General features: G+C 26.3%; 1 protein-coding gene across 4 annotated transcripts in view; it reads right to left on the bottom strand.

Moving 5' to 3' along the window:
- The window catches only part of LOC127285907 (uncharacterized), a 192068-nt gene that overhangs the window by 44155 nt on the left and 130638 nt on the right, over window positions 1-17275 (bottom strand). For all 4 annotated transcript variants that reach the window (XM_051312114.1, XM_051312113.1, XM_051312115.1 and 1 more), the window contains one exon: window positions 13672-13835. In XM_051312114.1, coding sequence (XP_051168071.1) covers window positions 13672-13834 — 163 coding nt within the window. In that variant the 5' untranslated portion in view covers window position 13835. The remainder of the gene's footprint in view (window positions 1-13671; window positions 13836-17275) is intronic.

Here is a 17275-nt window from a genome sequence, read left to right as displayed (position 1 = left end):
TACCGTATTATTTTGGAGAAGAAAAATATTTTAACAATAATATATATAGAAATTTTTTTAAATTCATTAATTAAAAGAACTTTTTTTTTTTAAATGTGTGTGCATTATTCTAAGAAAATTGTTGATATTTCTTATTCGCAATTGTATTATATATATATATATATATTTAACACAATGGAATTAATGGAATGAAAGTTAAGGAAAGTAGAGTGAATGTATGTTCAGCGTGAAAAGTCATCATCGAGAACAATGAACAATAATCGTAATTTTGTATCAACTTGGCACATGAATCGGTTTAATAACGTTTTAATGCTTCGTTGAACACAGCGAAGGAAAATCAATGCCATTCCGACGCGAGAATAGCAGGTATAATAATCGACCAACTATTAAATAACAGCTAAATTAATTTCAAAAAATTTTCATCACATACTTTTTTATCAAATCTTAAAAATTTGTTAAGTATTATATGGAAAATTAATTAATTGAATTGACAAATCGAAGAAAAGCGCAAGTAAATTTAACTTTTTTTATTCAAATATATTCGAACTTTTTTTTGTTATTTTCATTATGATAAAATATATAATTTACAGAAAAAAAACATATTTTACTTAAAAATTACTGAGTATTTGTACTTATAAAGAAAATTTATCTAGTATTATTGAAATATTAGAAAAAATAATTGTAATTCAAAATCACACTGCAAATAAATACAACCTAGAGATCTGAAAAATTCCGGATAGGAAGATTTTGAGCAGTTTGAAATTTGTCATTTACTCAATTTGATAAACTCAAAATGAGTTGCAACCGAAATGGGTCCCAAGTAAATTTTTGATTTACAATTGAATTAATAATAAATGATATATTAATACTAATAATTATTATTATTAATTCAATTTAATTTATATTTAGCGAATGATATTACAATAAAGACATAAATAAACAGTTCGTTTGAATTTCAATAATTTTTAATTTTAAACATGAGTTACTAAATTATCGATATGTAATTAAATAAATTGCAATTTAATAATTTGCCTCTTTTAATAATATATTATCATTAAATTATTCTTATATTTTAAAAATTAAATTACATATTTCATTCAGAGATTTGAGAATTTTAACTGAATTTGCTTTCTCATTGAGGGAGGTTTGCATGTAATATTATTTTAAATAATATGAAAATAATTTTTCTAGTTGAAAAACAAAACAAAATCAAGATAAATTTTAAAAAATTGAAAATATTTTATCACTTATACCATATAGTGAAAATATTGTTTCTCAATTGAAAAAGGGCTTTAATCAAAAAGGACAAAGAAAAAGGTGTCGTAAACTGCAGTGAAAATATTATGTGGAGAAGAGAGTGAATCTCTTTCTCTCTTAAAGGAAGCTGTGAAAATGTCCCGAAATTTATGTCGCTACTATAAATAAAATAGATAGAATCAGTGTTGTCTGACTCGAGAGTGGAATTTTTAAACCTCGATTTACATCGTTCAAAAAAAAAGACAAGAAAAAAAAATGTTGAATATTTTGTTTTACCATTTTCTTTTGTAATAGTGAAAACTTTTTTTTTTTAGATGAAAATATGCTTTTATGAAACATTATATACATAATGTTCATCGCTCTTTATTTTCCTCCTACTTATTGGAGAATCCCTGTGTTAATGAGTTTTACTCTTATATTTTCCTCTTTTTTTCTGCAGCTAGTCGATATAGATAGTGGGTTTACGTAATTTAGAAAAGCTTCCGAAGTTTTATGAGTTTTAAAACCATTTTTGTTTAATACGTTTTCAAATAAAGTACCTCATCAGTGTCATATTGTAAAATCTCACGCTTTTGATTGATTATACAATTGTTATATATATATATCCCAGCGAAATCTCTTATTCTTATGTCCCATTTCTCAAAAGTTGAAATCTCATTTTAATTTCTTTTATATTCTCCAAAATTTGAATTAAGTTAACAAATAACTCATTTGCTAGCAAAATGTCAGCCACTGATTCATATAGTAATATTTATACAAATTAATTAGTTAAAAATAACTAATAATTAGTCAAATTCACATTTAGGTTATGTCAAAATAGAATCAAAATTTCTCCAATGGATTACCTAAAATTTTCAAAAATTTTATAATTTATTTTCGATGCTAAATAAATTATTTCATAAATAAATAAATTTTATTATTATTTATTAAAATATTTTACTAAAGTTATATTGCATTTATATTTTTTAAAATAAAACTTACAGGAAAGGTTATCCACAACAAAAACGATATTTTTTTCCTCAAAACATCATTAAAATTCAAAATTAAAAAATTTTGTTATTAAATTTAAATTTAAAATTATTTATATTAATGTAAGGGATTTCAAGATGTAAAAACTATGTACATAGTATACAAGAGAAAAATACTTATCTCTATATGAAATATTTTTTGTAAATATAATCTAGAATGCAGTTAAAACAAATTAAAAGAATTTTTTTTCCGGAAATTGTTCAACAAATTCCAAAATTAAAACTGAAATATTACTAAAATATATATTTTAAAAAGGTGGAATTAAAATAGGTATAATTATATCCAAGAAATTCTGTTTTTTTCAGTTTTTCCCACATTTCTTTTAAAATATTCAATAAAAAAATTAGTGCACCATGTACACATCATCTCAACTAAATTGACAATATTTATCTGCAATATTTTCCATTGAAAATTCAATTAATACCACTTTGCATAAAAATACAGTAAAAATACACACAGAATAAACTTTAACTTAAAATCATCTCCGAACGATACAAGAAAAATTATTTTCTAGGTTAAGAACCATGTCAAAAACTTGTTGATTACAATAAACATGGAGAATAGAAAATAATCAGTGGAACATCCGAATTGTGACAGTTTACAGGGAATGGTAGCTTTTTTAGATACATGGCGGGGAAACTAAAACAGAGGAGAACAGGGTGAAGCAGTCGTGAAAAATATATAAGTATATGACATATTTCAGACGTTCTACTGGATTTTACAGTGGAAATTTTAAATTTACATGCGTCCATTTTAAACGAACCTTTAAATTGTCAATAAGATTTTGCCATGATTCATAACCTAAAAAATAATTTTTCTTGTATCGTTCGGAGATGATTTTAAGTTAAAGTTTATTCTGTGTGTATTAAATGTACTGTACTTTTACCAAAAGTGCGCAATATATTACAAATAAATACATTGAATATGAAATTACTGTTTTTAAACAAATTATTATTGTTATTTACCATGGACGTAAGAAGTAAATGGACCCAGCACAAAGTTGCGGGGTGGGGACTCATGTAGGTAAGAGGAGAACTGTTCAGTGCGCATGAATTGGTGGAAATTCTGTGATTGGTCGAACATTGCGTCGTGTATAGCAGACGATGCAAAATGGAAATCGACTATTGTTTGTTGACAATGTGTCTAGCGGTTTTAATTATGCATTCTATTATAATCTTAGAATAAGTAAAACATGGTAAAAAAATATGAAAAATGCATTATTAAAACGTGTGAAAATTCTCGGACTATTAAAACAAATGGAAATAAGAAAAATGTGACATATCACAGGTAAGTATTTATCTCGTGTTTCTCTGTTTGTTCACGGTACAGGTTATGTTTTTAACAATTTTTATGTGACATTTTTTAATTATTAATTTCATTATTTATAGAAATAGTTGATCATATTTCTTTTAAATGTATCTATTCATAATTTATTTTTATTAATTTTTTTATAATTCATTTTGTATTATTAATAACATTATTATATCGTGTTATATTTTATTTATTGCATATTGTTTTGTATTTGGAAAATATCTGTTTCATATTAAATATTTACAGAAAAATGTTATTAATTAATTTAATGGACACTTTTTTGAAAAACATATTTTTTTAGATTGAAATTTACGGATTTTATTACAAGTTACTTTTTATAATTATGTTATTCGTTTTAAATTACGCGCGCCGGCGCAAGCGTACTAAACGGCCAATCAACGTACTTCCACCAATGCCTCACCCTTCACCGAAGATCGGTTTTACCCCCCTTGTCTATCAAACATACAACGTGCTGGGTCCATTTACTTCTTACGTCCATGTTATTTACTAACTTTTTTCACATTGCACCAAGAAAGTTGATGTCTTTTTTTTAATTTTTCAATTTATTTTGCTGAACATAACATAAATATTAAAAAGGATAAAGTTCCGAAAGAGGTACACCTTCGATTTGAATGAAACTTGGTATACTAACGTATTTCGGTGCGCTGATTACGAAAATAATAGTGAAAATTGGCGCAAATTTTATTATCATGGTGAAAACCATAAAAAAAACACTATAATATCATAGTTTTTTGTGATTATCTTTGAAAATACAAAAAATTTTGAAAAATACTTCAAACAAAAGTTGAAGGACCTCTTTTGGAACTGCACTTTTTATTCTAAAAAAATGCTGAAATTATGATTTGATTTTTAATATTTATTTGTTCTTACATTTACCTCGATAAATTGCAAAATTAGGAAAATAAAAGTTCATCATAATATATGATATATATGTGGAAGTGGAATAGGTTTTATTTTATGGTACGATTGGATAAATTAGAGAAATTCCTTGGAGAATAAACTTTAGATTGAGAGAAGTGTGCAAGTGTTTTCAGCATGAACGGAAGTGTCGTAATGCAAAAGTCGATTTCAAGTGCACTGCGGTAGTTTGAGTGCCGAGCTGGCGCATCTAGATGTAATTAATGACCAAAGATGGAACTAGACTGAAAGAGGGTACAGTGGCAGGGTATAAGGTGTTACTAAGGGTTGCAGATGAACAGTATATCCATTTACTTATCGAATTGATCGAGTTATGCAATTGCAAATTGACATTCGCCTTACGTTACTTACGTACAAAATCAATCAGACGTGACCAATTTATAATTACATTCATCTTTCATTTTATATAGAATATTAGTAATAATAATAATTATTTCTCAAATGGATCACTTAAAATTAACAAAAATTTAATTAACAATGTTACTTCATTGTTTTTAATCCTACTGTGATTAAAATAAGTTTCCGAAAATATTAGAAACAAAAAAAATTTTTTTTGTTAATGTTATAAACAATTAGCAATTTTTATTAACAAATATTTTTTTTCAATTTTATTTAACTGTCTTAAAAAAAATTCTGGAAATCAATTTAACTAATTTAAAAGAAATAAAATAGGTTTTTCTCGTCTTTAAATGTAGTATTTAAAAAATTTTTTTTAATTGTTTATTTATAGAATGTTAATGAAAAATAGCGTTCACGTCCTATGTAAAATTTGAAAATTTTTTTATTCTGCGCATACATTTTCGAGTGTAAATCCGTTGAGATCAAAAAAATAAACTCAATTGGAAAAAAATTAATTAATAAATTATTATTTATACTAAATAAATATTGTTGTTATTTCATTATTATTTTTAAATACCACATTCCAAGACGAGAAAACACATTTTTTTTTATATTTGTCAACTTTTCGAGAATATATTTTTTTTATTATTTAAGACAGCTAAAATTTTTTATTGTTTTTAACTTTAAGAAATAACTTTTTTGTCTAATATTTTCAGAAATTTATTTTGATAACAGTAGAAGTAAAAAAAAACGATTTAATATTGAAAAATAATTATTTGTTGAAAATTTTAGGTGATCCGAGTGAGAAATTGAGGACACCAATGCAATAACCAGACGGACGCTCGGACCGGCCGCGCTGAAGCCAGTCAACGAATGAAAAAGTCGAAAAAATTAAAATTCAAAATTTTGATTCTTGAAATATACTACGTTGTAGAGAATAAAACGGCGCATCTTTTTTTCCTTTAACTTTTTTTTGTAGAATGAATAGTTTTGACAATAATTGCAAAAAACTAAATATTTTCAATCAACAAATTTTATTGAATTTTTAAACACAAATCGTTCCAGTTCCGACAAATATTAATGAATTTACTTCAACTTTGGTATACCCACGCATTTAGGTCTAGAGAAGACGATAGCATGATGAAAAAGTTAAAAATTAATTCTTACCCAGTACTATGTTTAATAATAATTTACGAATAAGTAAAATTATTAAATTTTACGAAGCTGAAGTACGCAACACTTATGATAAACGATTTTTAAAGTAATAATTTTTTGAAATGAAAAATTCTATAATTTTTCCCCTAAAAAATATTTTTTATAGTTTTCATTAATCAACAAATTATAAAAACTATATTTTTTAGGCAAAAAGTTATAGAATTTTTCATTTTAAAAAATTATTTCTTTAAAAATCGTTTATCATAAACGTTGCGTACTTCAGCTTCGTTAGAATTTCAATTTTCTAAATTTTTCCTTTCGCTTTTTTTTAAATTTTATATTGTTCCTCATATTGCGTTTCTTTTTTATCATTATATAAAAATCGCAAATCCTAAAACAAAAAAAGAATATTTTTTCAGATGAAAATTAAAAAAGATTTTTTTTTGTCATTTTTCGAAGCGGAGACTCGAAAAAACGAGGGCGACTAAAAAGTTTTTCAAAGATTTTTGATAAAATTTTTTTTTTATTCTTTCTTCTGTCATATTTCGTCATATGTGTGTGCCTTTATAGATTGTAAATTTTATCACACATTCTCGTAAAATGTTGTAAATTTCCTTTCAAGTCTTGTTCTCTTTGAAGGCTCTTTTGTCAAGTAATTTATTGCAATGTAAAAAAGAAGCAGCAAGTCCAGAAAGAAGTGAAACACATCCACATATATATATGTGTATGCGGGGGAAATGTGGAAAAGAGAGTAAATACAGAGAGACAAAATGTGACGATTCACAGTTTGAACAGAGCCAACCTCATATGTTGGAATTACTATATACGTATACGATTCACCCTTTTCTATAGTTTCATCTTTTTCATTTTTACTTTACTGTGCCTATTTTTATTCTTTTTTTTTTTGCTACCAAGTCTTTACTATTTACGTTAGAAAAAAATTTTAAACTGTTTTTATGAGTTTGCGAATGATCGAAATACTGACGCTTAATACATTTATTAAGGTCGATACACGTGTGATCGTATCTTTTATATTTTCCAGAAATATCCCTCGAAATATAAAATTCAGTTTACGGATTTAGCATCAGAGTATTGTCATTGCGAAGGACTGATGCAATGCAAAAGAAAATCCTTTATAATCTTTCTTTTTTTCATGCGAAAAAAAAATTTAATTTTTTTTTTTTGTAAAGTTCCAAGATTTTAGGATTTGCGATTTTATTGTTTTTTTTTTGTGAATAGTTTTTTGATATCTGTTATAAAAAGTCAAATGCTTTTATAAATAAAAATTTATTTCATACGGCAGAGTGTTTCGAAATTTTGAAAATTTTTCATTTTATTGTAAATTAGTTAAAATAAAAAGCAGTTTGTAATATTCAATTTACTCTAAATACACTTTTCATCGGATTTATTAATATATTGTTTGAGAAGGAGAATGAAAAAAAAATTTTAATTAAGCTTTTTTATTAGTAATGTAGCATTTGCTGTTAACTTGTCATTAACCTCTGTTTGCATTCACAAGTGAAGAATAGTTGACATATATTTAGAAGAATACTTGACATCACGAGGTCATCAGAAAAAGAATTACAGTTACTGAACTTCTATACAATATTAAGATGCATCTCGTTAATTAAAAAGTCGCATCTTTTTTTTTTTGTCAAAAATTAATATTTCAAGATTTTTAATTACCACGTGTATACTCGTGTGTCAAGAATAAAATTTATTTCTATTTAACAAAATAATTATATATACCTTTACTGATTTCTTGAATGTATCAATATTATGGGACGCATGATTATGTTCTAAAAATCATTAGTTGGAATTTTCATTTTATTGAATTTCATTTGTCATAATTATTTTTGAGCCGAATTTTTATTTGTTCGAATTTAGTATTTTGCAGAATTTTCATCAAAACGATTTTCTATATTACAGAATTTTCAAACAATCAAAAATTCACTTTATAGAATTTTTATTTGCTTGAATTTTCATTTAAAATAATAGGCATTTTAAAGAATTTTTATTGGTAGAATTTCAATGCATAGAATTTTCATTTGTTCGAATTGTGATTGGTTGATTTTAAAAATTGCGCCAAAATCTTTCTGTCGATTGTTTATTCGGTCATTTGCAATTTCGGACAAATGAAAATTCTATCAATAAGAAATTCTGTTGAATGATTTTTGGGTTAAGTAAAAATTCTGTACTATGAAAAATCGGGTATATAGAAATTATATCAAATAATAATTCGAACAAATGAAAATTCTGTGAAGTGAATTTTCGGTTATATAAAAATTCTGTAATACAGAAAATCGTTTTGATGAAAATTCGGCTCAAAAATAATTATGACAAACGAAATTCCATAAAATCGAAATTCTAACTAATGAGTTTTAGAACATAATCATGCGTCCAAATATTATTGAATTGGATCAAATTGATACCAATATTTGGATTAAATTATATTTTCATCCAAAAATTGGTATTAATTCGTTGCAATTTAATACTTTTAAATTAAGCGTATTTTAATTTCAATAATTTTCTATTTTAAAAGGATTTGTCTTTAAAAATAATTCTCTAACGATAATGATACTTTTTACACTAAACGGTTGGGAAATTTTTTTTAAAAAAGATAAATGAAATCCTTTCTTACACAGCAAAACAATAAAAACACAAAATAAAGATTTAATTAAATTGAGAGATATATAAGGAGTACTTCGCGTGTGTCTTTGAAACTGCATTCAACTTTTGGATACAAAAATTGAAAAGAAAATAAAATACAATGGATTTATGAAAAATATTACTATATAGCGTGATAAAACATAATTTTTTCGATTCATTCAAAAATACATTTCAATGTTTCATTTGTAATTATATATTATTGATATTTTTTCATTTAAAAAAATTTTCTTTAAGAAATTTTTGAAAAATATTTTAAACTTTCACAGAAAATTAAAAGGCATTAAAATAAGCTGCAACGCTTCTTATTTTAATCCAATGTTGCTTATTTTAATACCAAAATGGATTAAAATAAGCAAAATTGGATTAAAATAATAAGCGTTGCAGCTTATTTTAATGCCTTTTAATTTTCTGTGTTTATATATTGAAAAGAACAAAAAACGTTAAATTGAAGCTTCTTTTATTTTTTAGAAAAAGAAAAACAAATTTTCTTTTCTATTAAAAAAATTATTTACTTAAAGTAAATATTTGTAACAGAAAATCTTTTCTCTACCTCATAAATATATAGTATATGTAACTGAGATATGAAATAAAAAAAATATTAATAAACACTAATTTCTGTGAAGCGTCTATAAGAAATGTAACAAATAAAAAATAAAAATCTAAAGAAGAAGAAGAAGAAGAAAAAGAAGAACAATATAATTTACGAGCAAGGGACTTGGATTCTGGAAACAACTTTTCACTCTGTTTACTCTTTGCAAGCATTGCTCGCAGAGACAACTTAATTTCACCAACAAGAAAACCGATACTACCCCAGTGACAATCAGAAGGCAAGCAAATAATTTTATGTAGGATAGATTCAATATTTATAAACATTTAATTTAATCCCAAGTAAATTTTCAAAAAGTGTTTATCAAAACTCTTTTTACTATCAGAATTGTACAAAAAAGAAATTGTTTTTAAAAATTCTCTCAAAAAATTAAAAACGTTTTTTTTTTAAAATTAAAATCTAGAACGAGAGTAATTATTTATTGATGTTCTTTAATTAATGCCATTTGTAAATAAATTACAGTTGTACTTTAGTGTTTTTAATATGTGTGTGTACATGTATGCGCGAATTTACAATTTCTGGGATTAAATCCTACGTGAATTCAATGACACACGCATTCCATTCGAAATTGATACAGAGTGACAGATTGAGGATGTGACGAGGAAAATCAAATCAGACAACTATAATTACCAATTTGCTTTTAATCTAATTGTAAGCGAGACTGAAGCAAATGGTATTGAAATATATTATTGATACATTAATCTCTATATACTTTCTATACGGTAATATTTGCATTCTATAAATAAACGTGAAAATATTATATAAATAATTTATATATGTGTATATTTAGTTATTCAATATCTACTTTTATACCAATTTAATATAATAATAATTTTTTTTTTTTGATTAATTATTACCATTAACGGTAATTTTTTCCTTGTATGCTAAATCAAAATGCTGAACTTTATGGAAAATTTCCTTAAACTACCACCGACCGATGTAATATTATACTCTGAAAAAGGATAAATTTAGTTCAACCGTATTATGCGTTTAATCCAAACTTATATTTTTGCTATACAGTCAAATATATTTAAATTTAATTCAATAATACATTTTTGTTGATGAAATATATTTCATTCAAACACAAATTTTGTTTCGATTCAAAGTTTGTATAATCTTTGGATAAAAATACAGTAAATTTAATACACACAGAATAAACTTTAATTTAAAATAATCTCCGAACGACACGCGAAAAATTATTTTTTAGGTTAAGAATCATGTCAAAATTTTGTTGACAATAAAGGTCTAAGCACAACTGAGTCGGGGTACGCAAATGCAAATCGGATACGGGATATGTTAAAGGCCAACGCACAATAGATTCGCGAACGTGAAACATGAGTTAGAAAAGGACAGAGATATATTCGTATCCTTTTCTATCTCATGCATCTCGTTCGCGAACGACTTTCGTGAACCTATTGTTGCAAGCGCAGTGACGTCATCAAAGCATTGATACCAATCGCGAACAAAAAGTTTGGTTTAAATTCCTCTTATCGCCTTGTTCCAACTTTACAATTTTTAATGCAAATGTTTATCTCGACGGCTTTTAATAATTTTAATTATTTAATATTTATAATTAAAAAATTCAGTGTCTTAAAATCATAAATCAAACTTTTTGTTCGTAGTTGGTATCAATGCTTTGATGACGTCACTGCGCTTGCGAATCAACGTGTCAGTCACGCAACGCAAACATTTAGAAACATATTGGAGAAAGGCCTTAAAGACGGTTGCGGTAATTTACATATTCCGTATCCAACTTGCGTACCCGACTCAGTAGTGTTTAGGCCTTAAATAAAAAATAATTATTGGAACATCTGAATTGTGACACTTTGACGAAGCTGAAATACGCAACGTTTATGATAAACGATTTTTAAAGAAATAATTTTTTAAAATGAAAAATTCTATAATTTTTTGCCTGAAAAATATTCCTTGTTGTTTTCATGAATCAACAAATTATAAAAAAATATTTTTTAAGCAAAAAAATTATAGAATTTTTTATTTTAAAAAATTATTTCTTTAAAAATCGTTTATCATAAACGTTGCGTACTTCAGCTTCGTACACTTTGCAAGGAATGGTAGCTTTTTTCGATGCATTGTGGGAGAACTAGAATTACATAGGTAGTTCAAGTTGAGTGGGGGAAAATTCAAGATGGACGAAAGCCGAGCGACAGCTTTATATTGGAACTGGAAGAAAATTTAATTTCTAAAATATCTGGCTTAAATTAAATTTTTTAATAAATAAGTATTAAAATGTTATTTTCTATTTTTAAAAAACTATTTGATTCAATAAAAAAAATTTATTCTAAACTAACCCTTAAATTTAAATCAAACATTATAATTTTCATTTAAACAAATAATATTTTTAAATTGAAGTGATAGATATTTTCCGTGTATTAAAATAAAACATACATACCATGAATTTAGAAAAAGAAAAAAGAATTTTTAATTTAAATATATAGAAATCTGTTTGGACAATTTTGTTTAATTTAAAAAATTTTGTAAGTTTTATTTTAATATAATGAAATTTTTTATTACTTTCATTTGAAAATATTATTTGTTTGAATAAAAATTATAACATGTTTAATGTAAATTTAAGGGTTACTTTCGAATGGGCGCATTTAAATTTCCACTGGAATTCCAGTAGAACGTCCGAAATATGACATATCTTTATATTTTTGACACCTGCTCCATCCTGCTTTCCTCTATTCTAGTTCCTCTGCCATGTATCAAAAAAAGCTACCATTCCCTGAAAGGTGTCACAATTCCGATGTTTGACTGACTATTTTATATTTATTGTCAATAAAGGTGCTTTTATACCTCTTAATTTCGACCAGATGAACATTTTTTCTGAACCGTGAAAATGCATGTCACTGAATGTGATTGGCTCTACAGAAATTCCATTTTCACGTATTTTTTTGTAGAGCCAATCACATTCACTGACTTGCATTTTCATGGTTCAGAAAAAATGTTCATCTGATCAAAATTAAGAGGTATAAAAGTACCTTAAGATTTTTACATGATTCTTAACCTAAAAAATTATTTTTTATTTTTTTTATATAAAATCTCTACTATTCATTATCATTATAGTTATAATTAATATTATTATTGTTACTATTATTATTATTATTATTATTATTATTATTATTATTATTATTATTATTAAATATAATTTTATTACCTATTACATATTTTTATTTTCAAATTTTGTATTTTTAATTTATATCTTTGCTATATGGTAAAATGTCAGAGATTCCAATTTGGTTCAGTGTTTTATCGATATTGTAAATTCGGTAAAATTAAAGAATTTTTTTTTACTTTGTGAAATAAATGGGACATGACATTGCTTTTTACTTAAAAAGAGAAAACAAAATCGACCACATTTTTGAAAAAATTTCTTTTTTTAATAACAATAATAATAATAATAATAATAATAATTTACTATATTACTATAAAAATAAAATTATTACGAAATGAAAATTTTGTTTTTTTAATGAAGTCTATATATTAAAAAAATATTTTTGAAAAATTTTTAGAATACGTATATGTATAAATATATCAGTGTATGCCATAGACAAAAAAAAATCTGGTGAATGCAAAAAGCGCAAAAACGACAAGTATAAGGGATGAAGAGCGAAGAGCCTTCAAGCGTGAAAGACGAGAGCTGAGGCGACGAAATGTTCATTGAAAGTGCTTTTACTTTTCTGCAGAGTACGACTAAAGAGATAGTGAGAGAGAGAGAGAGAAAACGTGAGAAAGAGAAAATTAAAGAAAAGAGAAGAAAAATAATATTTATAATGTCACTATTGAAAAAATCGAGCCAAACCATAAATCATAAACTCTATAAATAGACGACGAAATGGATTTTTAATTTAGAATTTATATTTTTAATTATTTGATTTTTAAAAGTTTTACTTTATGAACAAAAAAATAAAAGTGTTAAAAAATAAATGTTTAAAAAAAAAATTTTTTTTTAAATGTTTAAAAAAAAATTTAACACAAAAGTGGAAAATTATTGAAAGAAATTTTAAAAAGTTGTTATAGAGTTTCTAATAAAAAAATTAAAAATAAATAAAACTTTTATTTTGTTAATCACACTAAATTATCTAGATAATATGTCTAAATAAAATAATTTACATAAATTTATCAATTATAAAGAATTTTTCATTAAAATAAAAAATTATATCTTTAAAAATCGTTGATTATTATCAACGTTGTGAATTTCGTCATCGTGAAAAAAAAAGAATTATAAAATAGATTTTCGCGATGAGAAAGAGCTTATTTTGTTCGGTGATGTATTTTTAAGTGTCTCATTATTGTAATTTTTCACAATTTGTGCGCTTCTAGTTTGAAGTATATAATTCACTTACTTGAAAGAAAGAGATCTTGAAGAGCTTGGGCAGCTTGACAAAGGAGAGCCCAAGTTTCTGCAGCCTCCAAACCTGCACCCCTTAAAGCCAGAACATCCGCCGCCACGATACTTAACCCATCTTCGACGCCGGCACAAACGCCTCCAACGCTCAACGTGGGCATTCTATAAAATAAAGAATAGACAAAAAATAATATTTATTTAAGTTCTCGTTAATTTTTTTTTATTTTATTTTATTTATAATTAACAATGAAAAAGAACTTTAATTAACTTTAATTTTTATATTATATTATATTTTATACTATAAAAAGATTTCGCCGTTTCCGCTGATTTTGAAAAATTTAATCACGTGAATATAGCCGTAAGTTTATATTATACTGAAAAAAAAATTATTTGTTTCAAATAATCTGTTACTTGAGTATTATCAAATAAATATTTACTTGAACCAAATAATTTTTATTTGAATTAAATAAATTGTATTTGAACCAATAATTTCTGTATTTGAAACAAATACCATTTAATTGACTTAATTAATAATTATTTAATACAAAGAAATATTTATTTGCTAGGTAATAGTCAAGTAACCGATTATTTGAATCAAATAAATTTTTTTTTTTTCAGTGTACTACCTCTGTTTAAAGACGTGAATATAGGTGAAAGTCTATATGACCGTCACAATTTTGAGGTTATATTAGCCCATTTTAACCTTAAACCCAGCATTCTCTTCACCAATGTATTTAAAATTTGACCTTGAATTATGAGGTTATGTTAGCTTCTTGATTCTTATATCACCTAATTTTGAGGTTATGTTACAGGTTTTTTAGTATTTTTGGCCCTGAACCTTGATAAAGGCCTAAGCAGAATAGATTCTTGAACGGGAACGCAATCGTAAACGGAAACGTAAGAATGTGTAAGAGAAGGATAGCAAATATCTTTATTCTTCTCTCACCCATTCTTACGTTTCCGTTCACGATTGCGTTCCCGTTCAAGAATCTATTCTGCTTAGGTCTGAGAAAGGTCTGAGGTTTCAACATAACCTCAAAATTAGGTTAAAGTTCAGGGTCAAAAGACTGTAAAAAATCAAGAAGACGTTGGGTTTGATATTAAAATCGGCAAACTATGTCCCTCAATTTTAAATTGGGGTTTTTTTTCATCCAAGTGAGTAAAATTGTATTTTCCCCTCTAGGGAGTGAAATAGCTCCTTAAATCTATAAGTATATCTATATATTTGAAAAAATGTCTCCTTTTTTTTGAAGTAGAAATGATAAGAAATTCGAAACTGATGAAGCAAAAATCGAGAAGTTAAGCTTGAAATAAGTCTCCGTTCACATAACGAAAATGTCAGAAGCTTTATAATTCCCAGGAGAAATATAAATCCATTTGACAGGAGAAAGAGAGTCGAATGTTAGACGTTTTAGAGAAGTTTTAACGGTTAAAAGCAATGTGTACGTGATATTGGATCAAACTTGGAATACAAGTCAAAGATACAATATATATATATATAGAGAGAGAGAGACTCGAATGCAATGGTCACTGGGATTACAAATCTTCCAATGTGCTAAGTCTAGCAGAAATTTCTGATCGAATCTTATATAGACTCTTGACCTTTTTCTATACAATACATATGATTCACAATCAGAATATATATATAAGATTTGAACAGAAAAAAAATCTACATTAAAATATTGCCAATGTTATATATTACTTATTTTGTTATATATCATAGAGAAAAGATTAGCTTGAAGTAATTTCCGTACAATTTTTATTTTTTTATTTCTAAATAAAAATTCTATTGTAAATAGCAAAATTATAATTCATTTTTAATTTCAGATAAAAGGGTTCGAGGAAAATTAGTACAAATTATATTTTAGGTTAGGAATCATGTGAATTTGAAATTTATAAAAGTGGCAATCATTAAACATAAAGATATAAAGGTCAATTACCTAAATTTTTCCGGATTCCACATTTCACATTCCTTATTCCACTTTTCACATTCCGGATTCCTCATTGCGGATTCTATTTTTCATAACGCGGTGCAAAAAAGAGGCACTTTTTTAGCACGCCGTGCTAAAAAGTGCGTTTTTTTGCACCTTGTCATGAAAAGTATCGTTCGTAACTTGTGTTAATATTTGCAGATTTTTGAAAAAGTGTTTTTTTTGGGACGAGCTGTAGGCGAAGCTTCGCTTCGCCTACAGCTCGTCCCAAAAAAAAAAATTTTTTCAAAAATCTGCAAATATTCACACTCGTTACGAAATATACTATTATGCTACTTCTACACTCACCTAAAACTGAGCGAGCAGTCCGCTTTTCCGTGACGCTTCCTATATTTAACTATATCTATATATATAAAAAACGTAACGCAAATCCAGACCGCTCGATCAGTTTTATAGGTGAGTGTAGAATCAGCATTAAAAATTCCGAATTCCACATTTCACATTCCGTATTCCGCAGCCCACATTTCGGATTCCACTTTTCAAATTCCGTATTCAGGATTCTACTTTAAAAATTCTGTATTTCGGATCCTATATTCCACATTCCGAATTCCACTTTCCAGATCCCACATTGCGTATTCCATTTTACACATTCCGTATTCTGGATTCAACTTTCAGAATGTGAGATGTGGAATCCGGCATTTTGAAATTGGAATCCGACATGTGAAATTCGGAATGTAAAAAGTGGAATACGGAATTTTGAAAGTGGAATACGGAATTTTGAAAGTGGGATCCGGAATATCGAATTCGAAATGCGGAATCTGGAATGTGGAAAATTGAAAGCGGAATGTAAAAAGTGGAATCCGGAAATCGAAAATGAAGTACGGAATATGAAAAGTGGAATCTGGAATGTGAAAAGTAGAAGTTGGAATGCGGAATGTGAAAAATGGAATACGGAATATTCAATGTGAAAAGTAGAATCTGGACAGTAGTCACTAGTCAGCTATCTTAAAATTTTTAAAATAGTTTTCATAAAAAGCTTTTTTAATTTTTTCTCCCTTTTATCTCTCGTTTCTTTTTATTTCTTTATATTTTATTTATGAAAAGGGTTATAAGAATAAGTTATATCTAAAAATGTTCCGGTTGATTTCGCATGTGAATTCTTGGAAAACCTCAAATCGTAAATCAGTGGAGGCTGAAGGAAACATCTTTTACCTCACTTGAAGTAGTTTTGAGAGTGTTTGAGAGGCACGGGCATTTGAAAGATATTCAGAGAGAGAGAGAGAGAGGTGGCTCTTTGAAAATATAAAATGTTACCAAGAAATGTTATGCGACGCGTAAATTTTACAGAGATTCCAGAAAAGTTACCGCATGTGTTTTCGTGCAGAAGAAATTGACTTCAGTCAAATAGCACATTTTACGCCAACAAAACTGTGTGATACTTTTTAAGAGCTTAAAACTGTATAAATTTATACAGACCAACTCTGCGTATTTATATTTAAATAAGAAATATCTCATATCAGCTTTGCATCCAATTATTTTAAATGACACACTTCCTTTAAATGTGCGATTAATGTTTTTTTAAAAGTATTTTTGTTCCTTATATTTTGAATTTGGAAAATATAAAATGAGATTCGCGTTTAACAACTGTTAAAATCCCCGAGTGACAAGTGA

Source organism: Leptopilina boulardi, unplaced genomic scaffold, assembly GCF_019393585.1.
Source record: "Leptopilina boulardi isolate dan_hultmark-lab unplaced genomic scaffold, ZJU_Lbou_2.1 LbouV2_342, whole genome shotgun sequence".
NCBI classification, from domain to species: Eukaryota; Metazoa; Arthropoda; class Insecta; order Hymenoptera; family Figitidae; genus Leptopilina; species Leptopilina boulardi.
This window is presented reverse-complemented; position numbering and strand designations above follow the sequence as displayed.